Source organism: Lupinus angustifolius, chromosome LG05, assembly GCF_001865875.1.
Source record: "Lupinus angustifolius cultivar Tanjil chromosome LG05, LupAngTanjil_v1.0, whole genome shotgun sequence".
NCBI classification, from domain to species: domain Eukaryota; kingdom Viridiplantae; phylum Streptophyta; class Magnoliopsida; order Fabales; family Fabaceae; genus Lupinus; species Lupinus angustifolius.
This window is the reverse complement of record NC_032013.1, coordinates 25,911,928-25,928,296: the sequence shown is the minus strand read 5'-3', so window position 1 is coordinate 25,928,296 and position 16,369 is coordinate 25,911,928. Positions and strand designations below refer to the sequence as shown.

The 16,369-nt window shown below is 30.9% G+C and overlaps 3 protein-coding genes across 9 annotated transcripts; 1 reads left to right on the top strand and 2 right to left on the bottom strand.

Annotated features, from left to right (window-relative positions):
* LOC109348406 (glutathione S-transferase L3-like) lies at positions 3,794 to 7,379 on the top strand. Its single transcript, XM_019588831.1, has 10 exons — positions 3,794 to 3,921; positions 4,009 to 4,080; positions 4,177 to 4,237; positions 5,132 to 5,218; positions 5,314 to 5,412; positions 5,493 to 5,595; positions 5,680 to 5,756; positions 6,099 to 6,206; positions 6,958 to 7,038; positions 7,138 to 7,379. The coding sequence occupies exons 1-10, from the start codon at positions 3,911 to 3,913 to the stop codon at positions 7,147 to 7,149; spliced, it is 711 nt and encodes a 236-aa protein (XP_019444376.1). The 5' UTR covers positions 3,794 to 3,910; the 3' UTR covers positions 7,150 to 7,379.
* LOC109348404 (probable serine/threonine-protein kinase PBL7) lies at positions 7,523 to 11,020 on the bottom strand. The gene is made up of 5 exons (XM_019588828.1): positions 10,700 to 11,020; positions 9,573 to 9,763; positions 9,154 to 9,343; positions 8,668 to 9,059; positions 7,523 to 8,064 (listed from the first exon to the last, which is right to left on the bottom strand). The coding sequence occupies exons 1-5, from the start codon at positions 10,803 to 10,805 to the stop codon at positions 7,798 to 7,800; spliced, it is 1,146 nt and encodes a 381-aa protein (XP_019444373.1). The 5' UTR covers positions 10,806 to 11,020; the 3' UTR covers positions 7,523 to 7,797.
* On the bottom strand, positions 12,165 to 15,801 carry LOC109348399 (WRKY transcription factor 44). Of its 7 annotated transcripts, none has more exons than XM_019588819.1 (7): positions 15,647 to 15,801; positions 15,479 to 15,508; positions 14,890 to 15,117; positions 14,675 to 14,806; positions 13,746 to 14,428; positions 13,411 to 13,569; positions 12,165 to 12,656 (listed from the first exon to the last, which is right to left on the bottom strand). In XM_019588819.1, the coding sequence occupies exons 3-7, from the start codon at positions 15,106 to 15,108 to the stop codon at positions 12,470 to 12,472; spliced, it is 1,380 nt and encodes a 459-aa protein (XP_019444364.1). In that variant the 5' UTR covers positions 15,109 to 15,117; positions 15,479 to 15,508; positions 15,647 to 15,801; the 3' UTR covers positions 12,165 to 12,469. The 7 variants fall into 7 exon arrangements, with proteins under 7 accessions (XP_019444364.1, XP_019444363.1, XP_019444360.1 ...); XM_019588818.1 differs by having other exon boundaries at positions 14,890 to 15,108; XM_019588815.1 differs by lacking the exon at positions 15,479 to 15,508 and having other exon boundaries at positions 14,890 to 15,144; positions 15,651 to 15,801.

The following is a 16,369-nucleotide window of genomic DNA, read 5'->3' as shown; positions in this document are numbered from 1 at the left end:
CTCAACATCACCCAATATAAATTTTGTATATTATTATTACATAATTTATTATTTTTAATATTTAATTATTGTTGATTTTTTAAAAAGATAATTCAAATGAATAGTAGGTAATAAAATACATTTATATAAATCTTTATATTGTTAATATATAGATTTATTTGGTGATGAAAAAATATTTATTCAATTTCATGTGAGGTGGATCATATTATTTGAGGTCACACACAAAATGAAAACATATTTAAAAATAGTCTAATATTTGTATAAAAATTAGAAAAATTGTTAATGTAAGATTTTTATTTCATTATATTCATAGTTATATATTTCATAGAGTATACATTATTTATTAATAAATAATAATTGATTTAAGATTTATATGTGTCAGGTGACTAAATCATTAATAGAAGGATACTAATGAATTACCATCCCTTCAAAATAATATTATTAGTGCATGTTTGATAAGTCTTAAAAAATTTAGGTTTTATTTATTTTTTGAAAAATAAGCTTAAAATTTAAATTATGTATTTAGACAACCAAATAATATTATAAATTCAATGATTTTTTGAAAAACTAAGCTAAAAGTATAAGCTTCAAAATCATGAATTTGTTTATTTTTTATTAGCTTGTTTTTTAAAAAATTTCTATTTCTCATTTTACCTCATCATAATTTTATTTCTCTCATCATTTTTACTTTTCCATTAAACTTCATAATTTTTCACATTATCACTATAACTTACTAATTTTTTTGCATTAAACTTGATATTTATGTATTATTTATTTTGTGAATTGTGTAATTCAAGTTTAACAACTTCTGTTTATTTGTGTTATGTTGTTTTTTAATATTGATATTTTATATATTTTATTTTAATATATTTTTTAGCGTACGCTATGCAATATTAAATTTTTTAAAATATATATGATGATAAATATTAAAAAAAATAATGTAAAAACAACCAAAATAATTACAACATAAACAAATAAGTTCATACTATTTTCTGTAATTTACTGTCTAAAAACAATCTTTATATATTATCCAAATAAAACATATTAGTTTATATTCAGTTTTCAGCTAATATATCTAAACATAAACATATTATAATTTCGCATTTTATACACTGAAACCAAAAACATAATCTTTACTAAACGCATGCCTAATGTCTCATAAAAATGTCACTTTTTATGTTTACGGATATTATTTTTTTCTTGAGTAAATTACACGCATATTCCTCAGTTTTAGTAAAATATACAAATTATTCCTCCATATTTTAAACTTACATAAAAAATCACACTTAATTATATATAAATATTATATTTATTACTTTTGTATGAGAGATAAATATAATTTTTTAAACAAAAAAATGGTGATGAGTATAATTAATTTAAACAAAATATGATATGTTCTGAAGACAAATCTAAATAATATAAAAGTCATTGTCTTCCATTATTTCAGTTTGTTACAAAATGCATCAATAATTTTAAAAAAATATTTAAATCATTCTTATAATATATAGTAACTAACTAAAATAATGAATATATATTAACTTTATACTATTTGAATTTGTCTTCATAATATATCATATTTTGTTTAACTTAATTACACACGTCACAATTATTTTTGTATATAATTAGAGTTGATTTGTGTATATTTAAAAAATGTAAATATATTATATAATTTCACTAAAACTCGGCCGTCAATATATCTTTATTCATATTTTGACATATTTATATTTATGTTGTATGCATCTATCTATGTTGGGTCAATTTCATGTTTCTTAACTAAGAACCATTCATTCAATAAATTTCCAACTTGAACTATAATTTCCCTTCCTTTTCCCTTAAAGTCATTTATGAGAGTAAGGGAAGTCGGGTTGGGATAGGTTATGACTTATTCTTTGCTCGACTTAAATGTTGATTGAGTCATTTTTTAAACCCGGACTAAGCCATAAATAAGTAAATATCGATCGAGACAATCTCTAAATTCGAACCTGACCTAGACCGGTTAAATATAATGTATATTGATTTTAGATAAAGTATTCTCAATATTACTTATTATTATGAATATAAGTTAATGTATACAATGATACATGTATACATGATGAAAAAATTAGAGAATCAATTATACGTTCAACAAAAAATGTATCATTATTCTCTACACAATTGAATAGAAACACATACAATCATGATGAATGAGTGACCAGAGGACGGGTCAGAACGAGTTATGTTTGGTCCCTTTGTGACCCTAAATATTGTCTATGTCTAATTTTGAACTCAAACCCAACCATAAACCCGATGAGACTCGACCATATTCGAACCCGATCATGATCGAGAGCTGGTAAACAATGTTAATACATTCACCAACCGCATACACTCTTCATTCAAAGGAGATACACAACAAACTGTAGTAAGATCTGAAGCTTCTGAATGCAAGAACAGATTTTATGGATAGAATTAATGGATGATTTAATTTTGATATATTAAACCAGGTGCTGCTTTTGAGTACTTGGAGAACACTCTCTGTAAATTTGATGATGGACCATTCTTCCTCGGCCAATTTAGTTTGGTAAGTTGAAATTATCACAATTCTTGAAATTTTGCTAACTTAGCCATTAAGATTTATTGCTAACTCATTTCACCATATATGATCTAACTTAGTTGTTTATATGGCCTTAATTGTATTATGTTTATTATATTAATATAAAGATTTATACTCAACTAAATATATTATTTGTTATAAAGTAATAAATTTATATAAATTTAATGTACCTACTATCATTATAAATTTATTTGTTTGAAGACTTTAAAGTTAATCGATTAGTGTTTGGTGTGATTGGTGACGCACGCATTGACGTGTCAATAGGAAAAGCAAGAAGATATAGTGAGTAGTGGAGACTTCTACGATCACCTTTGGACTATATCTAACACCTTTGAATCTAGACGCTATTTCGATTCATTCATTTGTATAAGAAAATATATACACATAAGAGTCTTCTAGAATATGATCCTATCATTCTCATATTAATCATCTGAAAAAGTTTATACTGAACAAATTTATACATATAAATGTTATGTATTATTATTCAATTCCTTATTATTCATATTTAATTAAGAAATAATATAAATAAATGATTTATTGACTATATATAAATTTTTATAAATGAATGAACGTTATATTCTTTTTTTGGAAATACTAAAGGTATCTCTTACCTTTTTAGGTAAGGAACTAATCATTTTCGAGGTTCATGATCGTCTTTTTCAACAAGTGTTACTCCTATGAATCAAAACTTTGTCGTTTTGGTTATCTTGGAGATCTAGTTAGCATGGTCTTACACCACTAGACCAACAGATACACATATGTTGTCATACATGTTGTATCATTAGATGTGTCATCAGTTGTGATTTATCAAAAAAATAGTTAATTATTAATTTTTTAACTTAAAAAATATATTTTACCAATCACAGACTCATAATATATACAGTGGTACAACTTGTGAGACAATAGATTTGTTTCCTATACCAATACCACACACATGCTACAATAGCCCGGACAAAGGATCGCGATCCTGCGAGGGTGAGCTAACTCCAAAAACCCGTCCTCGGTTCAGATTCTAGGTTGCAATTTACCTGCATGAAACCGAAATCACGGGTAGTCGTCGGTCAATCATATAACGGTGAATTCGTTCACTATCATCAATAAGAAAACCCTTAGATTTGTTATCCAAAAAACATGAGTTTTCGCTAGGTATTTGACCAAATAGGATCGTCGAGTTCCTATAGAACCTATCACTAAAATCTGAATATTATATTCTTTAGTCATTATATAAATATTTAAGAAAGATTATTACACTACACATTATATATATGTATATTCCCAATTTCTCATTCTCAATCAAGAACTACAATTAGCATCATTTCAATGGCAACTGCGTAAGACTTACATTTATTCATATCCACAATCTTCTTCTTCCTCTTATTATTTTATTCTTTAACTCTAATCTTCTTTTGATTTAGCAGTGTTCAACAAAATCGTCCTCCACCTTTAACTGCCACCTCAGATCCACCTCCTATTTTTGATGGAACTACAAGGTTCACTATTTTTAATTTTAATTTTATTTATCTAATTCATCACTTATATCATGTTTTTGTTAGCATGTTATTATGTTTGGATTGTTTTTGTCTTAGGTTGTACATCAGTTATCTCTGTCCCTTTGCACAACGTCCATGGATCGCTAGGAACTACAAGGTTATTCTTCATTTCCTCTCTCTACTATTTTATTTTTATTTTTATTTGGATTTAATATGTATACAGTAATAATGTAAGTGTTTTTTACACTATCAACAAATCATTCATCATTCATATGTTAACGGGAAACTTACAAAACTTACCCTATAGAAAACAATTGTGGATGATATGCTTACGAACAAAACTAATATAAATCAATTGCGGATGATATACTTAAAGTATAGAAAACTTTACGCCATCAGTTTAAACTCTTTTTATTTTGTGAAAGCTCTATCATATTTTATTAATGACCCACCTTGATTTTATTTATTACATAAATTTATATTATTACACTTTATTTGATCCTCCGTTGTTTATCCCTATTTGAAGGGCTTGCTTGTTTGTTAGGTTAAATGCTTATACAGATGTTCATCTGAAGTAGAAAGGAAAAAGTGAAATTTAGCTTTTAATAGAAGCTGAAATTTTAGCTTCTCATGAAACCGAATACACATCTGCTGTCTACAAATTGTGTGTCACTGCATGTACCATCAACTCTGATTAGTCAAAAAAATAATACTTAATTATTAACTTTTTAGGGTACATGTAGTGACACGACTTGTGGGGAGCACATCTGCTGTTTCATTTTTTGTACCACTCCATGTACTATCGGTTCTGATTGGTTGAAAAAAATATATTAAAGTTAAAATTGCATTTGTTAAATATTTTTATGGCCAATCATATCTCCTGGCACATGGAATGACACAAAGGAGAGGGACAGCAGATGTGTACCCCAACTTGTGGGACAACAATTGTGCTACCCATGAAACCATGATCAATTTTGGAGAATCCTAAACAGCCCTGAATTTATAAGGTTTTTCTGTTTTTTGATTAGTGATCATATGGTTATTACTACAGGGACTACAAGACAAGATTGAACTGGTTCCTATTGACCTTCAAAACAGGCCTGCTTGGTATAAGGAGAAAGTCTACCCTGAAAACAAGGTGTGTGCATCTTTGTGAATTTGATCTACTTGTACCTCTTTTTCTATGTTAATTTTTCTGATAATTTGGTTCATGACTTTCTTGTTATGTTATAGGTGCCATCTTTGGAGCACAATGGAAAAGTCTTGGGAGAAAGTCTCGATTTGATTACTTATATCGATGCCAACTTTGAGGGACCATCTCTTGTTCCCACTGTAAGAACTATACACATGCTTTTGCTACTTCCCTCTTATATCTATTTATTGTTCAATGGGTAATGTTTCTTTTTCTTTAGGATTCTGCGAAGAAAGAGTTCGCGGAGGAGTTAATTTCCTATGTTGGTACATTCACTAAACCGTTGTACACTACACTGAATGAAGATTCAATACAAAGAGCCAGTAAGATTTTAAGTTTATAGGTAGAGAAAAAATGTTATTCAAGTGAGTATAATATTAACTTTCAGAAGTGTTCATTTGAATCAGGTCCTGTCTTGGAATACTTAGAGAATGCTCTTGGTAAATTTGATGATGGGCCATTCTTTCTTGGCCAGTTTAGTTGGGTAAGTTGAAATCAGTAATCTTTAGATTTTCCCATTTCATTTAGCTGCTTTTTTGGTAGATTGTCTACCCGACTATTCTTTTTTGGTATCACCGAGGGTTTCTAGGAATCGAACCCTTGACCTTTTGGCCATTCTGGGGATATAGCAGAATCTTAAATTACTAGACCAACGCATTGTTGGTGGTCAAAAAATTATTCCGAATTCATATTACAGTGCACGACGATTTGACGAAAAAAAGCATCAAAGTAGGCATGACTTGAGTACAAAAACAGTATATGAATGATAATATCCATGACTGTAGCTTTCTTCTCATGTAATTTTGTGAATAATTGTGACTATCAGGTGGATATTGCCTATGCTCCTTTTATTGAAAGATTCCATCTTGTATATTCTGATGTGTTGAAGCATGACATAACTGAAGGGAGGCCTAAACTTGCACTATGGGTTGAGGTATAGAGTAAACCTTGAACTTAGTCCTCCATAGAGAATAGTTTCATCATTCACCTATGAAGTACATTCAAAGATTTAAGACATCACATTAGTCCTTGTAAGGACTTAAATCACCAATTAAGTCCTTCAGTTTAACACTAATTAATATCTTTCAATGACTTATTATTGGCTCCGAAGAACGGATACATTGAACACCCTTACGTGTCGGTGTCGGACACGTATCTGACATGGATAGCTCGGATTCGTGAATGATACATATCCCTAAAGTATCCAAAAATTTAAGATAAATAAATAAATAAAATAAAGATGAAGATATGTATCTGCTATGTTTTCAACAAAAAAATAGGATAAGATACATTTTATCAATTTTATGAATTATTCTACTATATTTTCTAGTTTTGATACTTGGAATTTTGAAGGACAATGATTTACAATTTCCATTATATTTTCTACTTTAGATATTTTGATTTACACTTATAATTTTATCATATTTTATATATTTTTACTATTTTATACACATATCTCTAAACATATCGTATCCTATATTTTAGAAAAAATGTGTGTCGATATATCGGATACGTATCGTATCCTACACACGTATCCTTATCCGTGCTTCATACATTATTAGTAACAGAAAGCTTTGGATGAACTAAATAGTGATACTATCATCTTTGGACCTGGTTACTAACTATTTCAGAGTATTTACTACAGAAGATATATTCATTTTTGTGATTCAATGTTTCTTTTACAGGAGCTCAACAAGATTGATGCTTATACACAAACAAGACTTGATCCTAAGGAAGTAGTGGATCTTTTCAAGAAACGTTTTTTGGTACTATATACAGTGTCCACATATCTCACAATTTTGAATAATATTGATAATTTTCTTCTTCTGTCTGTTCTTCTAAGGTTTTGTACTTGTACCTTGCAGGCTCAACAGTGAAAATTAAGTTGCAGGAAGCATCCTCTAAGATATAGATTGTTGCCAATAAAGTGTGTTTGTGGGATGTTTCTTTAGTCAAATGTTTGTTGGTTTGTTTGGATTTGATGTCAGTGATGTTGCTGTAGAAGCTTGTTTAATGTATAGTGATGTTTATGCACTGATCACTTGTATTATCCTACAATAATTATATATCTCTATATAAATAAAAAATCAAATCCTCTTGAATAATGGCTTATGTTATTTTGTAATTTTATTTACTTTTAGATATGCATCATTTGAGTATTTGGGAATATCCATTAACTAAGGGTATATCTTCATCTTATAGAGATAAAGAACTAATTCGTTTCTGGTACACCAGTAGAACACTATTGCATAGACAGAAGAAGGCACATCAATTATGAACCCAACAATTTAATCTTCAAAACAAATTTAGAGAAAAAGATGTGGAAATACTATCTTAGCTCCAAAAGGAAACACATGGGAAGTTTTGTGCACCAGAAAAGGAACAAAATTTTACAAGGTTTGTCACAATTATGCTCTGAACTGAAAAAACACCACCAAAGGACAATGTGATATTAACATCTATAAATATATATCTTGAAGCTTGTTGAGAAGGCCACCATTGGCCACCATTGATTGAGCTCTATATCATTGTCCTCTCCTTGTTCTAGGAGGAGTATTAGGAGAAGAGTGAGAGTTTTGAGCATTTTGTGTAATATGATCATATCTTTGTGAAGCAAGGTAAGACAAAGCAGTGACAACATCAGCTATAACTGGCCTCATATTAGCCTGCTCTTGAACACACATTGCTGCAACAGCAAGGGCTTGGTATAACCCTCTTGGAGGATATTGACCTTGGAGCATTGGATCAGCCATTTGTGAGAATTTTCTTCTATCTTTAAACAAAGGTCTAGCCTGCAATTAAATCAGAGTATTCCATAAGTTACTACTCAAATAAGGAGCATAGATCAACTCATGTATATCAAATTTCATTATGACATACTACAGATGATTCAAAAGCTTGTTGTTAAAGAATGACTATGCGATATACAACTTTAAAAGTTCACTAACCATCAGAGAAATAGGAACTCCTCATAAAAGAAGGGAAAACCATAAGAAAGAACTAAACCAAAGAAGAAAATATCAGCTTCAAATTCTTTTCACTATGCCAAATATTCTTTCAAAGCAATGTCCACCCTTAATTATGTACTATGTTTAGTTACTTTAAATATTGGAATGCAAATGATTTCTTGCCACAAATTTCAGGCTCAGTACAAATATGCAAGAGAATAATCCTGAAATTGCCTATCCCTCCCTTTACTTTATCCACACTAGTTACTTCTTAAGTTTAACCACTTTTTGTTGTGCATGAAACCAGAAATTTAATGCCATTCAAGCAAGAGTATGCCACTGTCTGAGTTTAAGGTTTTGTCTAAGTAGTTTGATAGCTCATCTTTTATCTGCTGCTTTCAAATCATCAACCAATTCTATAAGATGAAATAACTAGGAGTTTCTTACCCATGCAACAAGATTCTGCTCTGCTGCAGATTTTGAATTGTCAATCGCTTTCCTTCCAGTAATTATTTCCAGAAGAACTACGCCGAAGCTATAAACATCTGATTTCAGAGTCAGTTGACCAGTCATTGCATACTCTGGAGCACAATATCCATAGGTTCCCATAACCCTTGTTGATACATGGGTGTTCTCCCCGACTGGACCAAGTTTAGCCAAACCGAAATCAGATAACTTTGGATGGTACCCTTCACCGAGCAAAATGTTGGAGCACTTTAAATCTCGGTATATGACAGGTGGGTTAGCTCTGTCATGTAGGTATTCCAATCCCTTTGCTGCCCCGGCAGCTATTTTCATTCGTGTGTTCCAGTCAAGTTGTTTCTTGCCAGGAGGAATATCTGCAAATCAAACATATATGACCAATATGACTTGAAGACGATACAACAGAGAATCTAAAGAGAGAACGAAAATTATCTTGCATAGTAGAAATACCATGCAAGTGGTCTTCCAAGGATCCTAATGGCATATATTCATAAACTAGAAGCCTTTGATCTCCATCAGCACAATAACCAATAAGGTTGACAAGGTTAGAGTGGTGAAGTAGACTTAACATCAAAACTTCAACAAGGAATTCTCTATTCCCTTGCAGTCCATTTCGGTCAAGTTGCTTAATTGCGACAACCTATATTCAACATTTTAGAAAAGATGAAACGCGTTGAGAACTCCATCTACACAAATTTTATGCCGATTTTCACCTTGGCTAAACTCAATCTATTATTCTGAATTAGAAGAGATAAATGCAGAATAAGGGGAATGATGGATACCATAGAAAAGGAAGAATTACTTCATGGCTCTGCAACTTTCTCCTATTCTTCATAATAAACAAATAAATCATGAGAAGATAGACTCACCTGATTAATACTTTCCAAACGCCCTTTGTAAACTCTACCAAAACCTCCCTCACCTAAAAGACATTCTGCTCTAAAATTTCTAGTAGCCGTTGCTAACTCACGGAATGAGAAAGTCTGCGCAGCAATATGATCGGGGTTCCCATTTTTAGATGTATCCTTGGAACTTGTAGATAAGTTCCTCTTCAACTTCCCTGTACTCAAGTGACCAGAATAATCTGGTAAGAGGGGAGAAGCAAAAGTGACAGCATGTTTATACTTGACATCTATGATATGAATCTAAGACTAACCCATGTTTATTCGATCTCTCGGAATCATATAAACACTACATAGCATTTTCCAAGTCCTAGAAGAAGAAAAATTAAGATAGTGCAAACATGTGCAAGTTAAGGATGCATAGTTTCAAATGACTATTAATAGTACAAATTTAAGCTTGGTGAGTTGGTGTATACTTTGCAACTGAGGAAACCGATTAGCTGAAAGAAAATAACACATAAAGAAGATAATTTCAGATAAGTTTATTAACTCGATCTCTTCTATGTTGTAACTTAGAGCATCACCTTTATACATGCAATACACCAATCAACAATGGAATGTATCCAAGATAAGAATACAAGTCAATATAAAATGACAAAATATACAATCAAAGTGCTAATACACAAGTCCTTCAAATTCAAGAACTTTCTTAGGATATAATTAAATATGTTAATAGATTATACATTTTTCAGATTCCAATGTTCCCACCCCAAAAAGGAGAATAACTCTTATGAGCATCATTAGTCATTGAAGTAACACATTAAAAAGACAAAAAAACATTTTACTACAATTAAATTGAAGTTATTCTAAGATTTTGATTGGTTATTATTAGGCTGAATAGGCAAATATAGACACTTTCCTGAACAAGAATCACTCTCAAAAGGATTGCATTCATTAACTAGATCAAATCCCAAATATCTTAATCAGGAAAGTTCACACATTCAAGACACCAAACACAGAAAACTACTCCAATTTCGAATTTTGAAAGAAACCCAATAGAAAGCAAGAGATAAATTAGTATAAGACATATTTTATAACCAGTAAATAATCTCATTAATAATTTGAAGAAAAAACAAACAACAATAAGAGTGTACCTTGAGAAGGTTTGATCTGATCAATCTTATCAATATTCTCCTTTATCTTCTTCTTCTTATTATTCTTAGTGCCTGAAGCTCCTCCAGAACATGGAATCCAACCCATGTTTCTTCTTCTTCTTCTTCTCTCTCTCTCTCTCTCTATGCACTGCAGTGGTCAGAAAGAAGAAGAAGCAACAATCAATTATGACTTCAATTCACAGAATCAGACCCGACCCACAAGATTTTCGGGCAGCTATAATTAGAAAAGAGCTTCCTTTCCTCTTTTAACTCTTTATACCTCACTCTCTCTCTCTCTCTCTCTCTCTCTCTCTCTCTCTCTCCTCTTGCTTTTATCACGTGTTTATGCTTTTTGACATCGTGTGTTTTATTTTGGTAAATGCTCCTTCAAAAAAATGCTTTTTTTTTTCTTGCTTAAATCAAAGTCTCTAGTTTATGATACAATTAAATTGCTAGGAGCTAAGAGTTTATGATTAATTATGCATTTTTGAGAAACTTAATTGATTAACTAATCTAGAGTACACATGACTTAAAATATCTTAATTATAATGAGTTATCTTCATTAATATATCAAATTAGTTTTTTTAATTAGAGCTTATTTTAGAAGGTATAAAGTTTTTTAAAACAAATTAGTCTAAATTAAACAATATTAACTCATATTGGGCTTTTAAGACATTCAAGTGTATAGAAATTTACTCTTTAAAGTTTAGAGAGACATTATTTTTTTTCGTTTGAAACATAAATTTTATTATCACTAATCGTTTTTAGTACCAAACTTGAAATTAGTATTGTACACGGGTAAAATAATAGTTATCCTATTTCAAAAATAAAAACTTTATTCTCTCATTGTTTTTAATGGTTGAATGTATATATGATAAATTTCCTTGTTCTTTGGATTGTTTTATTTATTTATTTAAAGAATTTGATTGAATAAAAATATGAAATGTGGAATCAAGTTCAAACCAATCTCATATTAATGTTAGAATACTATGCCCTTTTTCTTTTGGCTAAGTATAAAGTAATTGTTTTTTTTAAATCAAGTGAATTTGTGTCATAACATGTCATGTTACACACTTGTATTATGTGTATTCCTCCTACCCCTTACTCTAAGAATCTGTGAAGTATACTCTCACTTTCATATGATTTGGTATTTTAATTTGTTTAATATTTTATAAATCAATATACATTTCTGTTTTATATTATAACTTATCTTTATTTATTATTCCTCTTTACAAAATGATAGTTACTTATCCCATTCAACATGCTAAAATGATAATAATAATAAAATGACTCTACACACTACTAATAATAAAGTAGAAAATTAATGTTATATAATAATAAAGTGAAATGTCGATTCTTGATATTAGTTTAGTTTCGGAGATACCTTTAGTAGTACCAAAAAAAGTAAGAGACTAGGAGCACATAAGGTGTAATTTGGTATATAGGTAACTGAGTAAGAGAGGTATTGAAGGACAATAGTACCTATGATTCCACAATAAAAAATTACAAATTACCAACACTAATACTATTATTATCAATAATCTCCCTCATAAGTAAATACCCTACTCTCATTAGTTACAACATTAAAAATTGTCATTACCTTCTAATGAACTTGAACTATTCTCGACATAAGATAACTTTTGGATTCAGTGACTTTGCAATCTAGTGCAATTGTTAACTAGTCGGTTAACATATTAGTCTGACTGCACCAGATTGCGTAGTCACTGAATCCGAAGCTAACACATTCTTGCTAACTAATTGAAGTATCAATCATGGCTTGTTTTTGCTAAGAGAAACCTGTGAATCTTTATCATATGCAACACTTGCTGAGTTCTTGAGTGGCATTTCATGATTATGCTTTCCCTCATATGTAGTAACAAATGATCTTGGATCATCTATTGCTCTCTCTACATGTTTTCGAACGTTACAGTTGATATTAGTGCATCTATAGTAACTTCTGCAATACAATATTAGTTCATGCAGTCAGAAAAAATTATGAGATAAAAAGATATTAGTAATTTCAATCAGAATTCAGACTTAGCTTTGATTTCGTAATTAAAAATAGATTTTTTTTGTTACTAATAAGGGTATCTCATTACCCTATGGGTAAAGAACTAATTTTTTCGGGATGCGCGACTACCCTTCTCAATAAGTGTTGTTTTCAACCTCCTAAGAATTGAACCCTTGATCTTATAGTCTTCTGAGGATCTAGTGAGACTATATAGAAACATAAGATGAGTTCAAGGTGTATTTGAATGTGTGTGGCATGTTCATCACACAGCTTATAAGACAAAAAATTAGCTATATGGGAATGTTTGGTGAAAGAGCTTATGTAAATAAGCTACTAGCTTATAAGCTCAAAGCTAATAAGCTTGTAAGTGTAGCTCAGAGCTTATAAGTTAAGGGTGAACAAATTTTACGCGTATAAATTAGATTATCAGCTAATCATATATAAAAAATTGATTCAACTAGTTAGCTTATGAGCTTTCAACTTCTAGCTTATAAGCTATTAACTAACATTAAGTTTTCAGCTAGATTATTAGCTAGTTGTGACAAACTAAGTCATTATTTAGAATTTCTGTGTATCTACTGACTTAGCTGCATATGCAGAATCCAAAATCTTCCCTTCAAAGCATTTTTGAAAAGTGCTTTAATGGAAAGCATGTCAACTTATAGGAATTGGTATTGAAGAAAAGGCAACAAAAATGAACCTGGCATATGGACTACCCTTCACCACCTTCTGTCCATATTTCCTCCAGCGAAAGCCATCGCCGAGTACTACAGAATCTGTAGAACTTTGCACCATAACCCGCGGCTCTACTAAACCTTCCTCGGATATTGATGCTTCATTCGACTGATTCTCATTTTTCCTGAAGGATGAGAAACATTCTACTTAGTATATCTATTTGATAAAATAGTTTTAGTATATCTATTTATCTAACATGAGATTTTGAAGTCATTGGCTCATTGAAAATGAATTCATTCAAAAGCTATGAATGAATTCATTTTCAATAATATATTTATGTGCCCAAGCAAGAGCTTTTACCTTCTTTTGCTTCTTGGTTCCTCTTCCTGTGCCTCAAAACCTTTCCTTCCTTCCTCACATTCCGCACTTAGACCGCAAGAGTTTTCTTTGCTTCCTCCGCCAGCATTAGTTGCACCGAATAGAGCAGAAACATTAGGCTGTGAAGCTTTGACATGAAAAGCTGAATGTACATATAGTGTGTCATTCTGAACTTCATTCCTCTCATTGTGATTATTACTCCATATATCCGGAACCAGTCCTGATCCTTGTGTTCCTTCCGAGTTGTGCTTAGGAGGCTGTGTCTTCGAGTGGTTGTGTTCACCTTTATACACAATTTCCGCAATCTGTCCATCAAATGATCTTTCAACCTTCTTTTTCACTGGACAATTAGGATATGTGCACTTATAATAACTCCTTGGATATTCACTTCCTTTTACTTGCTTCTGCCCATATTTCCTCCAATTATATCCATCATACGAAGGTCGATCGCCATTCGTTGCAGACGCTAAAGAGTTTAAGTCCTCCTCCGAGTTCTGTTTTACTATCCGACAAGGTTCACTAGTCAGATTTGTTTCAGCACGCGGTGCAATGCTCTGATGAACATTTGTGCTCTTGTTGGTCCGAACGTTTTCAATGTTGAGATTTTGAAGATTGGCCTCGATTAGTTGTCGTGGTTGTTGCTGACTAGTACTGCAATTTCCCTTCTCCAAAACAAGAGAAAAAGTGGTCTTAGGACAACATAAACTCATGCTAGAAAGTAGAAACAAAGAAGTGTACCAAATACATATGTTAAAGGAGTTAGGAGGGGAGCACTTTAGAGCTCAAAATGTATATTTATGATCATTGATCGAAAAATCGATGAATATGATTATAACTCCAAAGTTGTATAGATACGAACATCATCATTACCGTTGTTAATATATATAAAAGCATAGGCAGTATATACTCACTATATTTGCCAAAAGAGAAACAGTAGTCTTTGAAACAAGTTTTGCTATTGGCCTATATATCAGGGACTGTTTGCTATCAGGTTTAGGACTCTTATCAGAAGAATCACTAAGTGCAGCTCCAAAAATGTCGCCCTGAAATATCAAACGCCGAAGACGTTGGAAATCAAGAAACTCATACAAAATAGTTTTTTTCTACTTCTACACTGAAAGTTCACCTGAGAAGAAAGAAAACCAGCAGGAGGGTGATTCATTGCAGGTTTTAACCTCACTGTCTTTGGCCTAATAACCGAAACTGTAGTACGAGAAGATTCAATAGGGGACGAGTCGTTGATTGCACCAGAAAGTAGCTCTGAGAAAGATTTGTAAGCAGAACAATTAGGCCTTGAAGCAACTGGTTTTGCAACAACTACCCTTTCTCCTTCTTTAGTATCCATCTTCAATAACTATCCTTTGTAGGGTATGCAGTATCCCTATAAATCTAGGACCTTTTGCACTTTCCAAAACTCAGTGGCAATGTTGCTGATGATGGCTTTGATTCACCAAAATAGCAGATATGTTTAATTAACATCACAAACTTCAAAAGTTCAACTATGCTTGCTAATCCAAAATGAAATTTTATATCATAAACTTTGTTAAAACTATGGCTAAAATGGAATTAGATAAGTATTGTGTTGGTAAGTATATGCAAGAAAACTTTTGTATAACTTTTCATCTTATAACACAAATAATTGTCACACATAAACATATATAAAACATATCTTGAGTTATATACATACTTATTATATCTAAATCTGATAAACACACTTTAATTTTGTTACACTTATTTTTTCATATCTCCATTTCAAAGAAGGTGGTGGTAAAAAATTTGTAAACATATTAGTATAAGTATATTAAGACATGAATATGGTGATAAAAAAAGTAGATTGATTAAAAATATAAGTTGTAGAAGTAGAAGTGAGTTAAAGAAAGAACTTACTGAAACATATGAAAGGTGGTGGGTTTTGGTACTATAATCTAAGGTTGTTCTTTTTGAACCAAAGAAACAAAAAGCTAAGGAGATTCTTCTTAAGATCCTGAGTTTCTCAAAAGTCAACAATCAGAAAGATCTTATTATATAGAGTGAGAAAGAGGGAGTGCTTTGGTTCAAGAAGTTCAGAATGTGAATCACAAATTGACAATGGTTAATAATAAGCCAATCAATGATGTAAATTTATGAAAATAACAGAGGTTCCTATAAAATGACTTCTCAACCTCTGTCATTTCGGGTACATATTTGTTGTCTCACAATATGAACCAGTCTATGTGTTACAGGCTTGTGATTAATCGGAAAAATACTTAATAATTAAATTTTAATTTAAATATATTTTTTCTGACCAATCATAAACTCATGACACAAACTATGAAACACAAGATGAGCTTCTGTCCACTTTAGCTAATAAAATGAGTGTAATGTTTTTATATATTCACTATATTATTCAATGTTAATATTCACTTGTAAGTTATATTTGCATTTTATTGGTTTTTTACACCATTTTATACTTACTAATTTGGTAATATTAAACAAAACAAAATTTAGCTAATTTTATTATATGTTTACAAACTTTCAAGCTATGAGTCTCCAACTAGCTGTTTTTTTAGCTTAAGATAATTTTCTAGCCAATTACACTAAATATAACATTTTACTTATTTAAATAT